At 36.4% G+C, this 20,311-nt stretch overlaps 1 protein-coding gene across 1 annotated transcript in view; it reads left to right on the top strand.

The window, feature by feature from the left end:
• Positions 1-20,311, top strand: part of GRIA2 (glutamate ionotropic receptor AMPA type subunit 2) — an 83,047-nt gene that overhangs the window by 42,520 nt on the left and 20,216 nt on the right. Inside the window, exons 5-7 of the mRNA XM_083862414.1 lie at positions 3,779-3,832; positions 6,160-6,321; positions 19,935-20,102. Of these exons, the coding sequence (XP_083718540.1) occupies positions 3,779-3,832; positions 6,160-6,321; positions 19,935-20,102 (384 nt within the window). The remainder of the gene's footprint in view (positions 1-3,778; positions 3,833-6,159; positions 6,322-19,934; positions 20,103-20,311) is intronic.

The following is a 20,311-nucleotide window of genomic DNA, read 5'->3' as shown; positions in this document are numbered from 1 at the left end:
TCTCCCTCTAATGCATTTTCTGAGAACCTTTTATGTCTTGGGAAGACTGTGTCACAGCTTCTCTTTCTCATTTAATGCCCTTTGAAATTTGTGTTTTGAAGCTCTTTGTCATTTGTACTTTTCTTGCTTGTCTCTTCATCAGAGTCACTCTTAAAGTGTGTTAACCAAAATTGGATGGTGTTTTTCATAGCTTTAAAAAGAACTATGAAAGGAGCTTTAAAAAGAGCAGCAAAATCTGTCTTCTCCCTACCCATGCAAATTATTTGCCAAAATGATTTTTTTTTAAAATTTTCCTTTTAGCAACATTATCACGATGCTCTGATTCAAATTGCTGCATTACTTTGAAATCCACCACTTCAGTCCTAGTGGCTAGGAAGGTCTTACTGGCTCTGTATCCTATCACTTTTCATGCATGCAGAGCACAATGAAAAATTGTAAAATTGTTGGCTTGAGCTTCATCATGTGAGACTGTACAGCATCAGTAGGGATGTATCATCAGAGTATGAGTGTATTTGTTTGAAGGTTTTTTGAAGGGCTTGTTATTTTGGTCTTTGTTTTGAAGGTCGTTTTATTTTGAAGAGGCTCCAGACAATGAGCAGTGTCCTTAATGGAGTACATTGTTTGTGTGTTTTATTTGGAGTTCATATCCACAAACTGTTTTTCTAATTTTCAAGATAAATTTGGATTTGATCCTGTTCTCAAGAACATTTGATCTCTAAGAGTGTGATCTCTCTATCATGTGCAGTTTATCAAAATCATGTTTTCTGACTTATCAATGTAAAGAAATTTACAATGTAGAGCAATGTTTGACGTAAGGAGTCCTTATAGGTCCTCTTCAGTTGGTTCTGTGTGGCTTTTCAAATAGTTCTTTTCTTACCTTACAGTGAGTTTTTGTCTTGTCCATTTCTAATGATGTCCTACAGAACAATCACCTTTTTAGACTTAAGATATGTCACATCTGCTGTTTCCTGATTATCAGGCCAGAAAAAAGAAAGACACTGCTTTGACATATTTCAATCCTGACAAGACTATTTTTAGCATTTATCTTACTATCCTATACATTCTTCTTAAAATAAGTATGTAATATTCATTCTAATCTTTGATATGAAACCTTGGCTGACTGTAATTTTCTTCACTTCTTTTAGCCACTTTTTATAGACAAGAACCCTCTTTACCCTTCAGTTACCACTCCTTTTTACAGTCTTTGTTTCATAATCGACCTATTTTTGTCTTTGTCTGCTTTTTATTTTGATTGCAGTTCTGGGATATTTTTCTTGCCCTAATTGCACTTTGATAGATTGGGCCTTTTTTAGATGCGTAGAGTTTCTCAGCTTATCCCCACAGACTTGTGCTACTCCTTAAGCATACAGATGGCTGAGCTTTTGTTTCTGCTGTTTTGATTTGTAAGTCACTGAAGAATCCTAGATAACCGAATCAGCCTCACAGGTCAGTTAATATAACTCCAGTTCATTGTTCTCCTCTAAATAGTTTACTGCTATGCCCTGGATTATGTTCTCTTAAGCTGTCCCGTATGGGTTTAGTCTTGGAATTCTCTTCATAAGACAGCCTAGTTGTTTCTGGACTTTAGTCTCTTTTTTAAGCCCTTACACGAGCCTTATTCTTACACTCGGTAACTTCCCTTCCTTACATTCAAAGGTAAACCCACTTTCAATTTCTAAAATAGCCTACAAGAAAGTCTAAATCACTGATTCTCTATTAATTTTCTCCATCTCTCAAAATGAAGTGGCCTGTGTGCATCCTTTGAGTGTGTTCTTCTGATATTCTTTTCTAATAGCAGCATACTTTAGGTCTTGCTTTGCAACCAGGTTTTTTTTTTAATTATTTTGATTCCTGCCCTGAAAAAAAGCCCTCAGAAATTTCCTCCATTTCATGAGGATGCCTGAAGTAGACACATCATACCAGTATCCCTTTTTCTGTGTATTTTTACTGCAGGAAATGCAACAGGCTTTCTGTTAACCAGATTTTCCTTGAATACCAAAGTACTATTTGCATGCTCAATACATAGAGGAACAACTTCTTTACTTTTTTCCCTGCTTTCTGTTGTTGAACAAATCTTTCATTTTAGTGCTTTGATTTATCCTGCAAATATTTTAAGCTGAGATGACAGCCTCAGGTTCACTCAGTTATGCTTTGTAACCCTTGAATCTTTGTTTAGCCACAACATATATTTGCAAAGTTGCTTCATCATTCTTGGTTTTTGTCTCGTGTTGTAGTTTCTCTTCCAGATTTCAACGATTCATGTAAGTTGAAAAATATTTCAGTTCCCCAGCTAGTTTATATTTAGAGGACTAGTTTATATTCCTCTTCTCTGATCTGGCAGGTCTGTGTTACCATGCTCTTCATTATATAGCTTCTGTCTCTTCTCAGGCAGCTTCCTTTGCAGAATCTCATTTCACCCTGATAACACCCTTTGGGCAAGTCTGTAATTACTGCCACTACTTGTCTATCCCCTCTAGAGAAGATTATCTAAACTGCTGAACAGCTTTTGTTTGCACAGCTCTTTCATCATGGCTCTTGGTGCTACCACTGAATTTTCTCAGTTTTAACTGGCAGCATCCATGGACAAATGGCAAATTTTAGCAAGCTGGGTTAATAAAAGAGTACCCAGTGGCAGCTAAAGCAGAGTTACTGAGCATTGATCCAAAGGCTTGCAGCTGCTGGTTGTCTTCTCAGATACCAGTGATGAATAAATATTTCATACAGAAGAGCTAATGTATTTGGTCTAACTGAAATTTCTTTGGAAGCAGCAGCTATGTAAGAAATACATCTAAAAATAGTTGTTAAACTTCTTAATAAGTATTTAGTTTTAAGTAGTCTGATCCAAGTAATTGTTTTAGCATACTTAGGTTCATATATCATATATATATATATGTATATAGACTTCAAAAAAGGAACTATTTAATTACTTCCATGGCCTATGTAATGTGATGTGATCCCTCTCAGTCTCAAACTCTAGTAATGTAAACTCAGTGTTAAAACTGCTTTCAATTAAATTTCTGTAACTTCATTAAACTAAGTGTGTGGAATGTTGTTCCCTAGTACCCTGACATCAGTTTCAGGATACCTAGTATGAATATTTTAGTTATATGTTAAATGAGGAAATGAATGACTCATCCTCTCTTAATTTAAGTTCATTGTTCTCATTGTTCAAAAGATGGAATAGACCTCTAGATTTCTCTTATCTTGCACATCCTTCCTCTAGAGAAGTGCTTAGCTTCAAAATGCAAACTTCCCCATGCAGACATAGTCTTAATTAGGTTTATTTGGGAGAAGAATCCATGCTACAAATCTGCCAGCAGAGACTGTTGAGAAACCACCAGCTGGCTTTGAGGAAGATTATGAGGAAGACTTAGGGCAATAAATAATTTGAACTTTACAAGGCTTCCTCATAATTCATTAATGTCAGTGGGCAGAATCTAGCAGGAGTCTGTGAGCACAGTGTTTCTAATGCCAGCTCTCTCCTGGCTGGGTTGTGCCTTTAATACACAGCATAGTAATTAATTAGCATTCAGCTCCTGTGTCTGGAGGGACTCCCCCTCTTGGGACTTGGACTTCAACGTGGCTAATTTCTACCAGTAAAGAGTATGTTCGGTGGTGCATTAGGTAAAATAAAGGATAAAGCATCACACAAACTCAGTATTGTGTACCATAAAACTCTCTGCTAGCTTTTACATCATACTGCATTTTACCTTTCAAGTCTTTGTCCATATACCAGGTGAACATTCCTTGTTATGGAGGTATTTCTTCTTTTTTACAGGTTATCACAATTGGTAAACATGTTAAAGGATACCACTATATTATTGCAAATCTGGTAAGCATTCTTAGTATTTAAAATACCTGTATTGCTCATTTGGCTGTTTATGGAAGCACAGCAACTAGTATTTAGTTTTAAATAAATTCTAGAAAACAGAAAAAAGCTAGATGTCTTTATCCTTGCTAAATGAATGCATGTGTTGAGATTATATTTGTTTATTGGCTGAGTTTTTTCCAGGGTTTAAATGCCTCTTATAATATTCCCTTGGGAATATGATAAGTGGGAATGAAGGTTGCTCAGTACCTACAATAGAACTTCTCTTTTTCTATATACTTTAGAAAAAGAGGGTATGTAAAATAGAAAAATAACTTTCTGCATCATAGGATGATACATTAATTCAGCATGGTGATGATTCCTCTCTCACAAGTTTTAAACTACTTAAGAATCACGGTTCTCATTTTTCATTCTGCAAGACTAATGAGTTTTGGATTTCTACATTTCATCCCTCAGATTGGCTGGATAATCAGTTTGAATTCATGTTTTCTTTAACATAGCTGATCAGACAATGTAGCTAATAGTGTTCCTGCAGGGAAAGTTCAGAAAACTCACTCAGTTCTGTCAAGGTAATTTTTTTGAAATTGTGTCTAAAGGTGAAGGGCCGTTTTACTCATATTAAAGTCTATAAACACTTACTTACTGAAGCTAAGGGAACTAATCAAGTTGGTTTTTCATACTAGACAAAGCAAATTCTGCATGCTCAAATCTCAGTTACCCTGTTCAAGAAAAGGGTTTAGGGGGTTGTATAGTGTGAGCGCCACCAAGCCATTTTTTCATCATTTATTCCTGAACTGTGATAGTGTTTGATATAAATTCCAGCATGGCCCAGAGTGCCCCAATTGACACTGTCTTCCATAGTCCTTTGAAGAGCCTGAGGAAACAGAAGGACCATGGTGTGTCTCGGGCACCTGGGGCATAACCCCTGTCTCCTCCCAGCCTTTGATGAGAACACTTCTCCCTCCAGGCAGGCAGTGCTCTGAAGAGTCATGTGGGTGCCATAGTGTGAAGAATCCTGGTGCTTTAAAGGCCTCTTTAAAAGCTGAACACCAGGGTTTCTTTCTTATATCTTAATAACTAATTTTTGGATAAAGAAGTTGAGGTGCTGATATTCTTAAAGCAGGCATCGTAAGAGTCTTATGAAATGTGGAAATCATCTGTTAGACATCTGTGATTTGCATTGCAAATGTTGGATAAACAGTATTTTGAGTCTTAAGGGAAATCTTAGAAAATGTGCCCAGTGGATTTCATTATGTGAACTGGTTGCTATTTTAGCCATTGCTTTAAATCTATAACAGTAAGTCCATAAGATCTAAAAATTACTGAATCTTGTGTTTTAAAGCTGTTTAATATTATATGTAAAGTGTTTATGGTAGTGATTTTAAAAATTTGTTTTTCTCTGTCAGAAAGAAAACTTATCTAGCGTTTGAATCATATCTCGTCTTCACTGAATCCACCTGCTTTCTTCTTTATAGACTGTAGTAATATTCTCCCCCAGTCTGATCAGTCATTCAAGAAATTGATCTATTTTGAGAATAAAAAGATGCTGATAGATGGAGGAGAGGTTGGAATAGACAATGAATGTTCCTGTTCAACTGTCAAGTTACATGATCCATGCAGAACAGTCTGTATTAGCAGGCAACAGCACATGAGGATCATTAATACCCAATAATTAAAGAGCATCTAGTGTAGCAATTGTAGCAACTTATGATGATGTGGTTTGAAGTTGATGCTTCTTTTTGTATTCACTCACCACATTCATTTATAATGAAGTGTCTGACATCATTACTTCATCTAAGTGCATTTGTATGGTTATTTGGGTGACATTAAATCACCAAATACAGGAAACAGAACACAACAATCATTTGTAAGAGTGAGAAGTAATTCTCTGTGTCACAGGGAAGAGGCAGTGGAGATGGTAAGTCCTTCCACATGCTTTAGAGCTCCTAAAAAAGGGAATACAGCTGTGGCTGTAAGTATTCCTGCCTAAAACTTGCTTGCCTGTTACTCATGTCCAGTGTTTCCTTTGTCCTTTAAATGGTCTCTTGAAATTAACAGGATGTTTAGGAAGTTAGGATAGCAAGGACAGTTCCACTCAGCCCTTGCTCTCCATAAAAGTGTTTGTCTAGTGGGCAGCAAGAAGCATTGCTGGCTGATGGAGCTGATGACTTAATCCTGGCAGCCCAGGATTTAAGTTGGATCCAGTTTGAGGAAAATGTTGGCTTACTCTTCTGCGGTAGAGGTCATATGGTAACTTTTTTCATTTTATACACTATTGAGAGAACTGCCAAAACTTTCCAAATAACAGACATAATTTTTTCTGTGCTTAGGGATTTACTGATGGAGATTTGTCAAAAATTCAGTTTGGAGGAGCTAATGTCTCAGGATTTCAGATAGTTGACTATGATGATCCTCTGGTGTCAAAATTTATACAACGTTGGTCAACACTGGAGGAGAAAGAATATCCTGGTGCACACACTAGTACAATCAAGGTATGTCTTATGTTTGTTTTAACTGCACTAAAAGTACAGGAAGTGAAGGGTTTGGAATACAAACACAAGAGACAGAGAAAGCTCTTGAAAATCAACAGTGCCAACACAATTTTGAATTTCTCTGGGGTACTTTTTAACATTCTCTGTCATAGGAATGATTGAGCAAAAATGCTACACTCTTAAAAATGTTCAAGACAATTTTATCTTGTGTCACTGTTAATCTGTGCTGGACAGCTTGTTAGGTAATTGGTTTAGATATGATGACAGACTTACTAGATCTACTGACTATTTTTGATTTTTCTCTTCCTCTGTTTTGAAATGCTTCTCTTTCTCTGTATTCTGAAATGTTTAAAGATAAATATTAATCATTCTCCTGGGGAGCACAGCACGTTTTTGATGTGACATAATATCCCAAAGAAATGGTTAGACAGTTCCTTTGAGACAGATGCCTAAGTTCTACAAAGACTTACAAAATTAAATGCTATGCCTGATGTACAGAATCATGGTCTGATTTCAGGCCTGTTAATGATGTGACACCGGGCAAGTGGTTCAGCTTTTTTACCTCTGTTTTATTTCTGGATAAGTCTAGGATAGTAGTACCTGCTAACTTTCTCTAACCATCATGAGGATCAATTAGTAACTGCAAGATATTAAAAAGAATAATTCAATTTTAATGCTAGATAATTTTTTTGAGTAATACAATCAGAAATTTTGATAGGAACACATTCTTTAATAGCTCTAAAAGACAAAAAAAAAGTTGCAAATGTTCTAGCCATAACATATTTTGTGCTGTAATTTGAATATGAAGCATGTTCTTAATTTATAATGAAATGAATAAGGAGTTACAACATGGAAAAAAAGAACCATGTTTTAATGCCTGGTAGAAAAGTCCTTTAAAACACATAACCTTAATTTTAATTAAAAAAAAAAAAATAATAATTATAGATTCCTTTTCTACAAGGCCAAGTTTGATGATGATTTTTTTTTTCAGTGGTTATTTTTGTAGTTTAAAATCTTTATGAGAGAAGTAGTGAAATTCTTGATATTTGAAAACATAAACTGGAGTCTGTGTCAGGTCTTTAGATACATTTATATTACAGATGTGTAGGATACGTAATCTGTATTGCTCTCATTTAGAAAAAAGGGAAGGGATATGGGGAATTAATAGAATCCTTTTATCTCTCTGATTCTTGAGTGCCCAAATCTACCTACGTATTCATGTTGCAGAATCATAGTCTGGAAGTAATAATAGGGAAATACATAAGACACATGAATATAGTGAAGAACTCAAACTGAAACCAAGATCCAGTTTTTAGCAATGATGGAAGAATAAATGGGTGAGACTCAGTTATAAGGTCTCTGGCTTTACTTACACTGGAAGGAAATTGCGTAATTTTTAGGTAACATGAAGTGGTTGTGATGTTGTATTAAAGCACTAAAATTTCTGACTCTGTCACAGGTATTCCCTTTATTTCTTCCATGATAAGTCCTTTCAAGTCTAGGAGAAAGCAAAAGAATTGAAGGAGAGTATTTTAAATATCTTCTGCTTTTGAGGTTTATTTTGTTGTGGATAGAAGAGGTAAAGTAATTGAAACACATATTTTCCTGAATTTCAGTAATTTAGAACACATTTTAAAATCAGCTTAAAAGGCCAACATCTCTTCCTTTTTATCTTGTTTGCTCAAGATAGATATATATATATATATATATAGATATATATATATATATATGTATTTTGGACTGTACTGGACTGCAATTTCTCACACAAGAAATTGAGGCCTATGTTAGATTATCAGATGATTTATAAATGCTACAGGTATTGATGGTGGGGAAAGTATGGATGTATATTGCAGTATTTGGTGACATTGATTGTATCAGTTACTTACTTTCTTTATGTAGTTTTCTATCTCTTGCCCTTATACACGTATTACTTGTCATTTTTGCTTGTCATTACATGTAGGGTTAGAGATATGTCACATTTCATTCCCATCCTTGAAGGAGCTAGAGGCAGGGCAGAATCACAGAAACCATAGAAACAGGGCAAGAATGGTCTTAGAGCAGTCAGTCACACGGTCTGTCCTCCTCCCCTGAAGGCAGAATCAGATAAACCTGTGCAGTTCCTGTGAGTAGTGATTTCACAACTTCTCCAAGCTTCTATTTCAGCACTTAAATAATCTTGGTTTTGGCTTTTGTCTAACCTTAATCAGCCTTTATATCACTTAATCCACTAACTCCTTAATATATTTCTAATGGCTGTGAGAGGGTTCTGCTTTTTCATTGTCCTTCTATATTTGAAAATGGCTGGCACCCTTCCTGCCTTGCTTTCCTCCCTGCAAAACCAAATGATTCCTTTTTCCTTTGAATTTTCTGCTCTCAGATCCTGTTTGTCATTTTTCTCTGGAACCTTTTTATTTGGTACCTCTTTGAAATGCCAGACTGGCTACTGCAGTACATCTGAGTGCTATGCTGAGGGAATGGAAATAATGGCTTCATGTGTCTCAAGCAGTACTCATTTCAGGGGGTTCTTTTCTATGAATTTCTTTTTTCTTGGTTTTTTTTTTTTCCTCTCCTCACCACCATGACACTAGTGATATATATTTCTTATGGGATACGTGCTAACAGCCAAATATTTTTCTGCATTGTTTTCTTGTGCTGCTGCTGATTTAGATGGGCTCATTCCATATCTGTCCACTTAGTCATTACATTTAAATACAGGATTTTTTTGTCAACTCTTGCTGAATTGCATTCCTTACCTGTCCTTTGTGAGCATTTCATTCCTTATTATATTGTTATTCTAACTGTGTTACCCTCTGCTTCTTGCAATACTGTATAAACATCTGAGTTACTGAACAGATTAATGCACTGGTCTCCTACTTGTCCCTTAAGTGTTCTTAAAAATAACTTTTCTCCCCTTTTGAATTTGAGGTAGTTATCCAAATTGCCAGTGCTGATAAACAAACTTCTGCTCCCAGTCCTGTGGAATCCAGGAAACTCTCACAGCAGATTCTGTATGAAACAGATAGGAAAGCTGACAAAAGCCCTGCATCATCATTATAGAAATGAGAGGTGGTTACATGCCCCTACATATTATCTCTAGGATTGCAAGTGTTCTGTCATTGCAAACAAAAACATTGCAACTCTGTTGTATTATCTTCATTTTGTAATCCAAAGTAAGTGTACATTCATTTGACATTACAAAATGCAAGTTAATGGACTATGACTGAGCTGATAAGACATATCACAGCAACCAAATGCAGTCCTGAAAATAGAGAAGGACACCCTTTCTAAGAAAAAGTGCATTTCAAAGGAACATGCTCTTCAATAAAGAAGAGCATTGCTAAAAACGTCTTCCACAGATGAGATGCCCAGAAGGGGACTTGTATCAAATTGCTTTTAAAATGTATCTTTACAATTTATAAAGTATTAATTATAAAAAAATTTTGTCTTAGGACATAGATGAGAAAAGACACTGATCTCATTTGTTGCTGCTTTGTACCTGTACTGACAAAAGCACAAGATTTAGAGATTAAGCAGGATGCTTAAAACAAGTGCTTTGCAGACTTTTTACAGAATATTTTTACATCTTTCAAAATAAATGTTGATGTATGGTTTACTTCAGATTAAATTTAAAACATTTCTGTTGTAACAAAGAGTTACAGTTACAGTTACAGTCTATGCGTACAGTTCTAGAAGAGCTAATGTGTAGATCTTGAAACACAGACTTGAGCATCCTGGCTAGTTTTTTGTCAAGTAGCAAAAAGAAAAAGATATGTCTAATTTTATAAAGGCCTAATAATAACAAATTGCAATGTCCAGTGAAGCCAATACCAGCCAGCTCCAAGACTGACCCACCACTGGCCAGGGCTGAGCCCATCAGTGAAGGTGGTGCTGCCTCTGATAACTCATTTAAGAGGAGGAAAAAGCTGCTGCACAACAGCAGCCACAGGGAGGAATGGCAACATATGATGAGAGAAAGAGCCCTGCAGGCAGTCAGTGCAGAAGGAGGGGCAGGAGGTGGACCAGGTGCCAGAGAAGAAGTTTCCCTGCAGGGGAAGAGTGTAAGGAGTCCACCCTGGGAGGAGGAAGCAGTGGCAGAGATGGATGCTGAACAGACTGAAACCCCCTTCCACGTCCCCCTGTGCCACAGTGGGAACAGAGTATAAAGAATTTGTGAGTGAAGTTGAGCCCAGGAGGAAGGGAGAAGTGGCTTGAGTTGTTTGGAGATTTTGTTTTTATTTTCTCATTATCCTACTTTGGTTTGATTAGTAATTAAATTTTTTCCGAGTTGAGTTCTGTTCTTCCTGTTATGGTTACTGCTGGGTGATCTCTCCCTGCCTTTATCCCAACTCATGAGCCTTTCATTATACTTTCTCTTCCCTGTTCCTCTGAGGAAGGGAGTGACAGAACAACTTTGGTGGCACCCAGTGTCCAGCCAGAGCCAACCCCCCACCTAAGTACTAAGTTTCAAGTAGGCATGTCCTGTGAGGGACGGCAAAGGACTCTGAGCTTGTCTCCTTTGGAGAAGAGGAGGCTGAGGAGTGATGCCCTTGCTCTCTTAAGCTTTCTAAGGAGGGGGAGTGGAGAGGGCAGTGCTGAGATCTACTCTCTGGTATCCAGTGACAAGGGGATGTGTGGGAATGGTTCAGAGCTGCACCAGAGCAGGGTCAGACTGGACCTTTGGAAACATTTATTTGCATTTCTTTAATTTTTTTTAGGGTGGTCAGAGGAACAGTCCTCCATGAAACCTGGTTGATGGCCCAATCCTGTCTGTTTTAGAGGCATTTGGACAATTCTGTTAAAAAAAAAAACACTTTAGAATTGGGCAGCCCTGAATTTTTCAGGCAGTTGGACTAGATAATCATTCACGTATGTCCAACTGAAATAGTCTATTCTACAATCCATCCTACTCTGGGATAAGCTTTTCTAAGAGCAACCTGAGACTCAAAGTGCCTGAGACAACTTGCATGTGATATATACAGAAACTATGTGCAGCATGCAGAAAAAAATTTGAGGCTGCCTGGTTGAAGACCTAATTCAGCTCAGACTCATAGAGAATCCCATTGTGTCAGAAGATGATAACAGCCCTGGTACTCATTGCAGCTATTTTGGATGGGTGTAACTGTTTCGTACTGGAACATAGTGTTTCAGATGTTCTCTTTTCATGATTGTATTTTTGGCTTCATAATATCTTTCCCCACCCAACCAATGCATAGCTAAGATCCAAAATACTAGATTGTTTTCATCTCCTGATTTTGTCTTCAGTAGTTTCACGTTTTCAAGTTTCTTCTTTATAGTCAAGTCATATAGTCTTTTAGACAATTATTATGAAGTCATAAGTCAGGAGTAATGATGCTTGTAACTGAAAGATGCTGGTTTAACTATACTGGTGCTGATTAACCTCAAGGATGCAATACAGATAACATGCAGAAGAAAAAATACAAAATACATAGCACGCAATTATGTACCTTGCAGAAATAATTAACATTTAGATGACTCATTTATAATAAGTAGCAAAGAAGAAAATAGTGTGAGCAAAGAAGAAAACACTGAAAACAATTATTCACACTGAAAATTCAGAAGGCAGTTTGTTTGTCTAGATACAAATGACAAAGCAAAAGTGTACAGTTGATGAATTCGACAATACCTTCATTTTGGGCCATGCCCCTTATGATTGCAGTGTGTTGGAAAACAGTTTTATAATGCAATGAATTTTAATAAGAGTTATAAGGGATATTATGTTGCACCTGCTACAGTTTTAATAGAAAAATATGATTGAATATGCCTTAATTCAAATAGATCATAATGATTTATAAATAAGATTTTTTTAAAATAGATATTTTTTAGTATTTGTTACAAGGTTGTACCAGGAACTGATCTGGGTTATTTTTGTTTCTTCCTAAATTCCCTTATAAAACTGTAGATTTTTGAGATTGTTCTGCCTGTTTTCAGTCCTTGTGTTCTGGTTTCCTGGGCATTAAAAAAAATAAATGCATCTAGCAGTTGATGTTCCAGCTACCTGGTTTCACTGGGCTTTCAAATCCCTATATTCAGTCTTCTCTGTTTGAAAAAATAAATACAAAAAATGTGAGCATAAGAAATTTCAGTGTTAAACTTTATGATTCTTTTTAATAGCTTAAGGCCATTTTGCATAATAATCACTCATTCCAGCATAGTTGGTTTGGGTTGGTTTTGTGTTGGCTTGGTTTTTTTTAGAAAACTCAATTAAAGAATGGAATGTTTAGCCACTGAAAGCAGTGAGTGGTTTGAGGCAATATCTGTAGATTTGTCTCAGACATGCAAAAGGCCAATTGACCCAGATCCTTCGATCCTGAAAGTAAAAGTGGCTGAACTGTGCTAAAGCAGCCTTCAGAAAACTACAGAGCCAAATCCTAATGCCTCTATGAAGCTTTGTTTCTTTGAATTTGGATCCATTTATTCTTAGAAATTACAAATCTTTAAGGATCTTCAGCCAACAAAGTGCAGTGGATTCCTCCTGCCTATTTTCCCAGGAAATCTGTATTGCTTTTTCTCAACCAGCAATTCATCTGGATATGGTGAATATAAACAGGAAAAGCTACTATTCCTTCATGATTCAAGTGTTCATCTAGGTCAGACATAACCCTGGCCTCACAAAGATCAATGTCATTTAGGACAGTAGAGCTTGATGGAGAAATGGGGATAAGAGGAGAAGAGGGAGCCATAGACAAAGATGAAAATAGTAGAAGAAGGAGGAGGAATGATGTCATGCAAAAAAGGGGTCAGCAAAGTGAAGAGAGGCTGTTGAAATGTGAGTGAAAGACACAGAAAAGTGGTGCTGCTCAGGGCTGGAGAGGCATCTGTGACTGAACGTTTCTTGGGTCAGGGGAATAAGGAAGGAGAAGAAGGACTGGGGTTACTTAAATGAACAAGGAGAGGAGGTTTATTTCTGGGGCAGGTCTGGTATTAATATAGGTAGCTGCCCATATTATCTAGCATGGGGTGGCAGAAAAGTAAAAACCAAGTGTTTATTATTCTTTGACAATAACTATGTCTTGGTGAAATCAGCAACCTGGTAAGAATGGCATAGTCAATTCTATTAGTATTCTGCTTGGAAATTAGATTGGAGCAAACAGGAGAAAGCTTTTCATCTTGATACAACAGGTATCTTGTTGTTTAAGAAAAGTGGTAATGAAAATGGGGAGTGGTGGTTTAGGAATTGTGGTTTAGGTTTTTTGTGGTTTTTTTTTGTTTGTTTGTTTGTTTGTTTGTTTTTTGTTTTTTTTTGTTTTTTTTTTTTTTGTTTGTTTGTTTTTTTTTTTCCCTACTGTTTTAAATTTAAGACTTGAATTATTATTATTATTATTATTATTTTTAAATGGCATATTTTGAAAATTTTTAGAACACTACAGTATATATGATGAGGATTGCTGATTGGGGTTTTTTCTCACTCTCCCCTGCTGGGGAAAAGAAAAAATCCCAACAAAACAACAAACACCAAATAACTGCCAAAACCCACACTTACAAGAAAAAGGCAAAGAATTCCACACATGCTTCAACACTTCAGACATTCACATTAACTCTTCCAAATCCATTTCCCAGACCGTATTTTTTTCAGAGAATTATTTTTCCTTTCTATTTGTATATTTTGTTCTCATCCTGTGAGATATTCCTACCTGATCTGTTTTCACTACTATGACCAAAGGCTTCAGTTTTGCTGCTGATTTTTAATACTATGAAGAGTGACATACTTTGCTCTGGCTTAGCCTTGAAGAAAAGATTTTGTGTATTTATATGATGAAAATTTAAAAGTTGTATATTCTTTGTGTTTTATAGTTCAGGGTGATTTTATCATTAGTGGCATTGCTATTTTGCATGTTTATTCTAAGTTAGAAGTAAGATTATGCAAATCATTCTAGAACGTTATTTATTTTGTTAGTATGTATATTTTCTATAGGCAGTGGCATGATTAGAATATAAGAACATCTTTTATAATAAAAATGCTGGGTGTTCAAATCCAAATAATTATTTTTGTTATTTCTGTAAAGCTTTTTGAATTAAAATCCAAGTAAATGGTTCTCATTTACTGTAATGGAAGACCAAAGTATTTTAAAACTTTGGTTCTCGGTGTAGAATAACAAAAAAAAAAAAAAGGTAGGTACCTGCAGTCTTTTTTTTCTGCTGCATTAGCACCTCTGATGACTCTGGTGAGAAGATTGTTCTGTACTGGAAGCAATCTTGGGGGAGGAATAACAGTTCAGGAATCTCATTCCTATTTGAGTAGTAGATAAAATTGGTAGAAAGGCCACGTACTTTGGGCTTTATAAATCTTGTGATCTTTGCTATATTCAGTTTTTAAAAGAGTGAAAGGAGGTCACTTTCTCCTATAAATATCCTACAGTGGGAGCTTTAGGATAATTTCAGTGCCCCAGTCTTGTCAGTCTCTGCTGGATGTATGTCTTTCAAAGAAGAGTTAGACTTCCAGGGATTTAAGCTTTGGGAAGTGCCTGCTACTCGGCTAGCTGTTCTGGCTGTGCCCAGAAAGCAGCCTTTCTTAAACCAAGCAAAGAGATAATTAAAGCACATAAACATGTCAAAAAATCAGCAGATCATCTGGATAGCAGTTTTGGAGCTGAACGCAAATTTTTCTAAAGTGTCAGGTTGTTTAAGGTGTTTTTTGCATCTCCTGCCAGTATGACACTTCAAAGCAAAAATGCTTATTTGTTTAGCTTTTCTGTGTACACAGAGTGCTGCAGTTGTGTTTGAATAAAGGCTGTTATCAAAGTGTAAGTTGATGTGACTGTACAACTTTGGGAAACAACATTTAATAAAGATAGTATATTCATTAAGATAAATATGGCTTGGTCTCTAACCCCATCTTTACTGAGATCAGTCTAATGAATTGTTTTAAACTATCAGGTAATTTTGTATTTTATTAATCTCCCTTCCCCTTTTAGTCAGGACCAGGGTTATTAAAAAAAAATACAATTATTGTTTCCAAATATCCTGTGTATATATGCAATTATTCTCAGCTGGAAGAGAGTCTGTTGCTACAACCGCCTAATTTCACAAGAGCATCGTCCTAACAAAGAGGAAGAGCCATGCACTGTCTTTTCTGGGCTCTCTGACCTCTATCTCACCTTGCAGTATTTGGAACATGGCCATAGGTAATGAAGATTCTTGGGTGCTGAAGGCCCATTTGTAGTTTGAATGGCAACCAGCTCAGCATACCCATGTGTACACACCCCCATTCATGCTAATGCCTGCAGAAAACAGGTGAGAGCAAAGCATGATTATGGGCACAGTCAAAGGCCATCTTCACTTCTAATTACACTCGTGTGTACAAGATCTGACAATGTCTCTTGTTTCTGTTGGAAGTAGCTCTTTGCAATTCCATGTCCTGTCAGGACACAATGCAAGGTGTGTGCTGTGAGCTTCAGAAGGAAATAGCCATTTCCAATCAGTTAGGTAATTTTCTATTACATCTCTTATCTGTCAGACCACCTTCAGATATTTTCCAAAGTGTCTGTTTCTAAATAGCTCTCAGCTACATTAAAGACCATTAAGAAATAGGTGTCCAATGTTACATCAGTTTGACTGCACTGGAAGTACGAGAGACAGTTCCCCAGTTCCTCACTAGTTCTTGACAAATAACTTTGTGTCTCATTTCTTTTTTGTTTGTGTGTTTACCTATGTATATACCTACATTTTATATGAAATTTATAGAGGTGTAGAAATGTTTTTATCAGTGTTTCTGCTTTTGTTGTATATACTAGCATTCAAGTAGAGAAGTACTTTGTTGAGGGGAAAAATGCACAAACTTCAGATGTGAGATTTTATTATCATTTATTTCATATATTTGCTGATATTGAAATTGTTTAAATACAAGGAAATGGTGAAAGTGTGTTTATACTGATTTATTCTACCCTTCTGCTCTTGCAACAAAGAACATTTCCTATATTTCCTCTCTCAGAATTTCACCGCTCTCCAGGGGAAAAATATTTGTATCAGATTTTAGGCCTCCTTTCTCTTAGCCTCTGTTAGTGATGCAGTGTCCCTTTTCCTCCTGGTCCAACAGCAGCCCCCCATACACAGTGAGCAACCCCCACCTGTATCTTTTGCAGACTGATTTCTGCCTTCTTGAAAGCTGCTGCAGCTGGATCTGCCATTCTGGCTGAGATCTCCCTAGGGTCTTGTACAGCAGCACTGCATTCTTTGACATAGCTGGTAGAGTCCTGCCAAAATTTTCTAATTATTTTGTTTGTCTTTCTCTCTGTTGTGTTGGATTAGGATGAATGGCTAGTTCATAGTCCTTCTCAGTGGTTTCAGTTTGTTACTAGTGTGTCTATAGTGTCAACATCTGGATCTGAGATGATTGCCCTGGATTCCTCCCTAGTCTCAGGAGTCATTGGAGATGAAAATGAGTGGAATCTAAAGCACAACTAATTTAATCTTCCAAGAAGGGGTCTAGCTGGTACCTTAAAATGCTTATTGTCTTCTCTGACTGTAAAAGAAAAAAAAACAACAACAACAAAACCCAAACAAACAAACAAACAAAAACCCAAAGAAACAAAAAAAACCAAACTCAAACTAATCTGTCAAGAATAGATTTAGACATTGCAGACATCCAAATTAAGAGGACTTCTTGCGATTCAGAATACTTTCCTCTTTTTTTCCCCTTTTTTTGTATTTATGTTTTGATATCTTTATTTATTTTCCACTGCTTAAGTGGAAAATTACTGTCTTAATTATTTTAGATGTCTAGTCATATCTCTCAGCTTTGTCATGAGCACAGGGACAGGCATTGAGTTTAATGCAGGTCTAACTGGCTAACTTACCTTTCTTATATACAATTTTGAAATATATGTAGAGCAAAATCTTGTGCCTCTGGGGTAGTGTTCTGCAATTTCATCTTCAGAAGATTCAGTTACTGATTGTAAAAAAATGGAATCCTGGTCCTTTTAGCTAGGGATTTCTGGTATCTCCTGTGTTACTTGAAAACATCTGAAGTTACAAAAGGCAGTATCTTGCCAGTTTTTCTTGGACAGCACATGTAATAACTTCTGCTTAGTCTGGGATGACTTTGTTTTGTCTTTACTTTTCAAATTCATCTTTGCAGTTGAAGCTTACAAATTTTTCTACAGTCTGTAAAGCCTTTAAGTTGAAGGTAGAAAATTAAGTTAGAAATTTAAGTTGAAGAAAATTACATGGGCCTTGTGTTTTCTCTGCTTGGCAATTAAGGCATCTACTTAGAATTATTTTCACTTGACATTTGTGCAATCCATGTTTCATAGCAAATGGCATAAAATCTTTAGACAATTTATATTATCAGCTTATTATTCTAGTTCTAATATTGTGAGCTGCAGGATTTTTTTTCCATATTCTTTGCCATGCTTTAATTAATGCAAGGGATGCTGTAAGAACTCAAGTGTACCTATTTCATTTTATAGTAAAATTGCTGATCTTATCATATAAAATTGAAAGGAACTGAAATGATGTTGGGAGATTTACACTACCATAAAATCGTAAGATCTAAGACCCCATCTCACTTCCACAGAATAATGTTCCAAACAGTGCTTCCATTTATTTTAATAGTGCAAATCAGAATGTGAATGAATCTCCAGAAAAACAAAGTGAATCAAGGCAGGGCTAATGCATCCTTTAACTTATGACCATTTTATTTATTATGCAGACACACACACACCCCTCTGCATGAGCAGGTTATTGGTCTGTCATTTCTTGTTTATGGTAATGAGTTCACTTTGGTTTAGTTTGTCAACTTTACATCAATTTATGAAGCTGTAGATAGTTTTAATGAGCCCCATGAAGGTTATTAGGAGTTGAAAGTGTATGCACAATAAAGCAGTAAGAAATGATTCATGGACTGTTTGCTTTCATGGCATCTCCAACAGTGCTTTTAAAATATTTTGGGATCCTTAGATTAAAGCTGTCTTAATCTAAATGATGACATGTAGATTTTATATATGTGATGACATGTATGCACATACAGATAAGCATTGATTGGCAAAGCTCTACATAATCCTCACATATGATTGAGCTATGAATATTCAGGCCAGTAATTATTTACTATAGAAATAATATTCTTAAGATAATACATTAAATGTATCTCAATGATCCAATGAATCATAGAATAACTGAATTAGGTAGCATTATAACTTAATCCCAAGCCCTTACTTTCTCTGCTACCCAGTTTTTCAATGGCTAATGACAGTGCTGTGTCCAGAGTTTCTCAGAGTTTCTGTACTGCAAAGCACAATGTTTAAAGAAGTACTGCTACTCAGGGTCCTTTCTTCTCCTCACCTCCAAATTCATGTACACCACTTAAGCACTGCTGTTCCAGTAGAAGGAAGTAGTAGTGGCTCCAGCCATTCTTTCACTTCATTCTTCTGCTGTTTTGATCCCTTTAAATATTTCTGTACAAGTCACTGAGAAAACTTTATTGAGAAGATTGACACCAATCACTGAGCTTACTGATCTTTAAAAAAGAGTTCTAATTTCCTTTTCTTCCTTTTCTAAGGTCTAACAGTTACATACAGAAATTAATCTCAATTCAGGACCTTGCTTTTGTTACAATTACAGGAGCCTTCTGCATGACTTGAGCTAACTAATTAAAATTCTCATTAAAGTCTGAGCCATTGAAGCAAAGAGCTAATACATCATTTCTCTCCACTTTACAGTTTATATATTTTCATCATCTAATAGCCTTCACAGGGATCATTCCATTCATTCATATGCCTCTAAGTAGTTATATTCTGGCCCATATTTCCAAAAATGGCTCTTATATTTGGCATAATTGCTGTGTTCCAGACTCAAAAAGCCCATCCAACAAAGTCCTCAGTGTATGTGCGCATGTGGTTTCAGTTCAGTTACTTAGCTGTGATGTAAAATTTTCCAGTCACTGGAGATAAATGTTTTTGACCATTTAGCCCTGGTTTCTCATGCATGTGATGACAGGATTCCTCTCTGATGTCTGAGAAGTTGTAAAGCTCCTTATATTATGTCAGTTTAGGAACACAGGGCTCTTCCTCACCTCTACTGATCTTTGAGGGGCACCACTTGCTCCAGGCATCTCAGCCCCAAAACTGTTTTGCATGGTGTTGACAGGGAAGCTACTTGGAAGTAGCTACCCCTGAAATTTTATATTTAACGGGGAAAAGTTAAACACATGTATGTATGTCCAAATACATGATATTTGGGTTTGTGTGTATATATCTGGGAGGAGATGAAGTCTTGAGATCTGTGAATAAATATTTTGCCATGAAGAATGTAATCAGAGGAACAGCTTCTTACTTTTACAGGCTAGCTCAGGTTAAACACTGAAAATTATTTTTTTTTTCCCTTTCACCTGCATGGACTTCCAGCTATAACCTGCACACAGGACTGCTACGCAGCTGTAAGTGAGAAAAAATGTAACTCACACTGAAAACAGTGCGGCTATTCTGATGAACACTTGATTAATTTTCATAGATGGCCCTCAAAGGGTAACTAAAGAAAAAATTGACTGATTTCAAATGTATCTTACTGTCCTTTCTAGTGTTCAATGAATTGCCAAGTGGAATGGAAGGTATAGTGAACCTGAAGACAGTTTTTAATTAAATATTTTCATTTCTTTTCAGTATACCTCTGCTCTGACCTATGATGCTGTTCAAGTGATGACAGAAGCTTTCCGTAATTTGCGTAAACAGAGGATTGAGATCTCCAGAAGAGGAAATGCTGGAGACTGTCTTGCAAACCCAGCTGTACCCTGGGGTCATGGTGTAGAAATAGAAAGGGCATTGAAACAGGTAGCTTCCCTGGACTGCATGCTGGGATGAGTGCATGTGTAAAGTTCTCTATAAATGCTTGAAAAAAACCTAGTCTCCTAACCTCTCTGGATCTTGCTGGGAATAATGTGGAAGTGAAGTGCTCAGGAACCTGGCTAAGATGAAATATTGCATATGAAAATGACCCTAAAGTGAAAGTTTTTGAAATATTTATAATTCTTTGTGGAAAT

This window comes from Zosterops lateralis (genome assembly GCF_965231275.1).
Source record: "Zosterops lateralis genome assembly, chromosome: 5".
Taxonomy (NCBI): domain Eukaryota; kingdom Metazoa; phylum Chordata; class Aves; order Passeriformes; family Zosteropidae; genus Zosterops; species Zosterops lateralis.
Note: the sequence above shows the minus strand (reverse complement) of the source record. Positions and strands in the feature narration are given on the sequence as shown.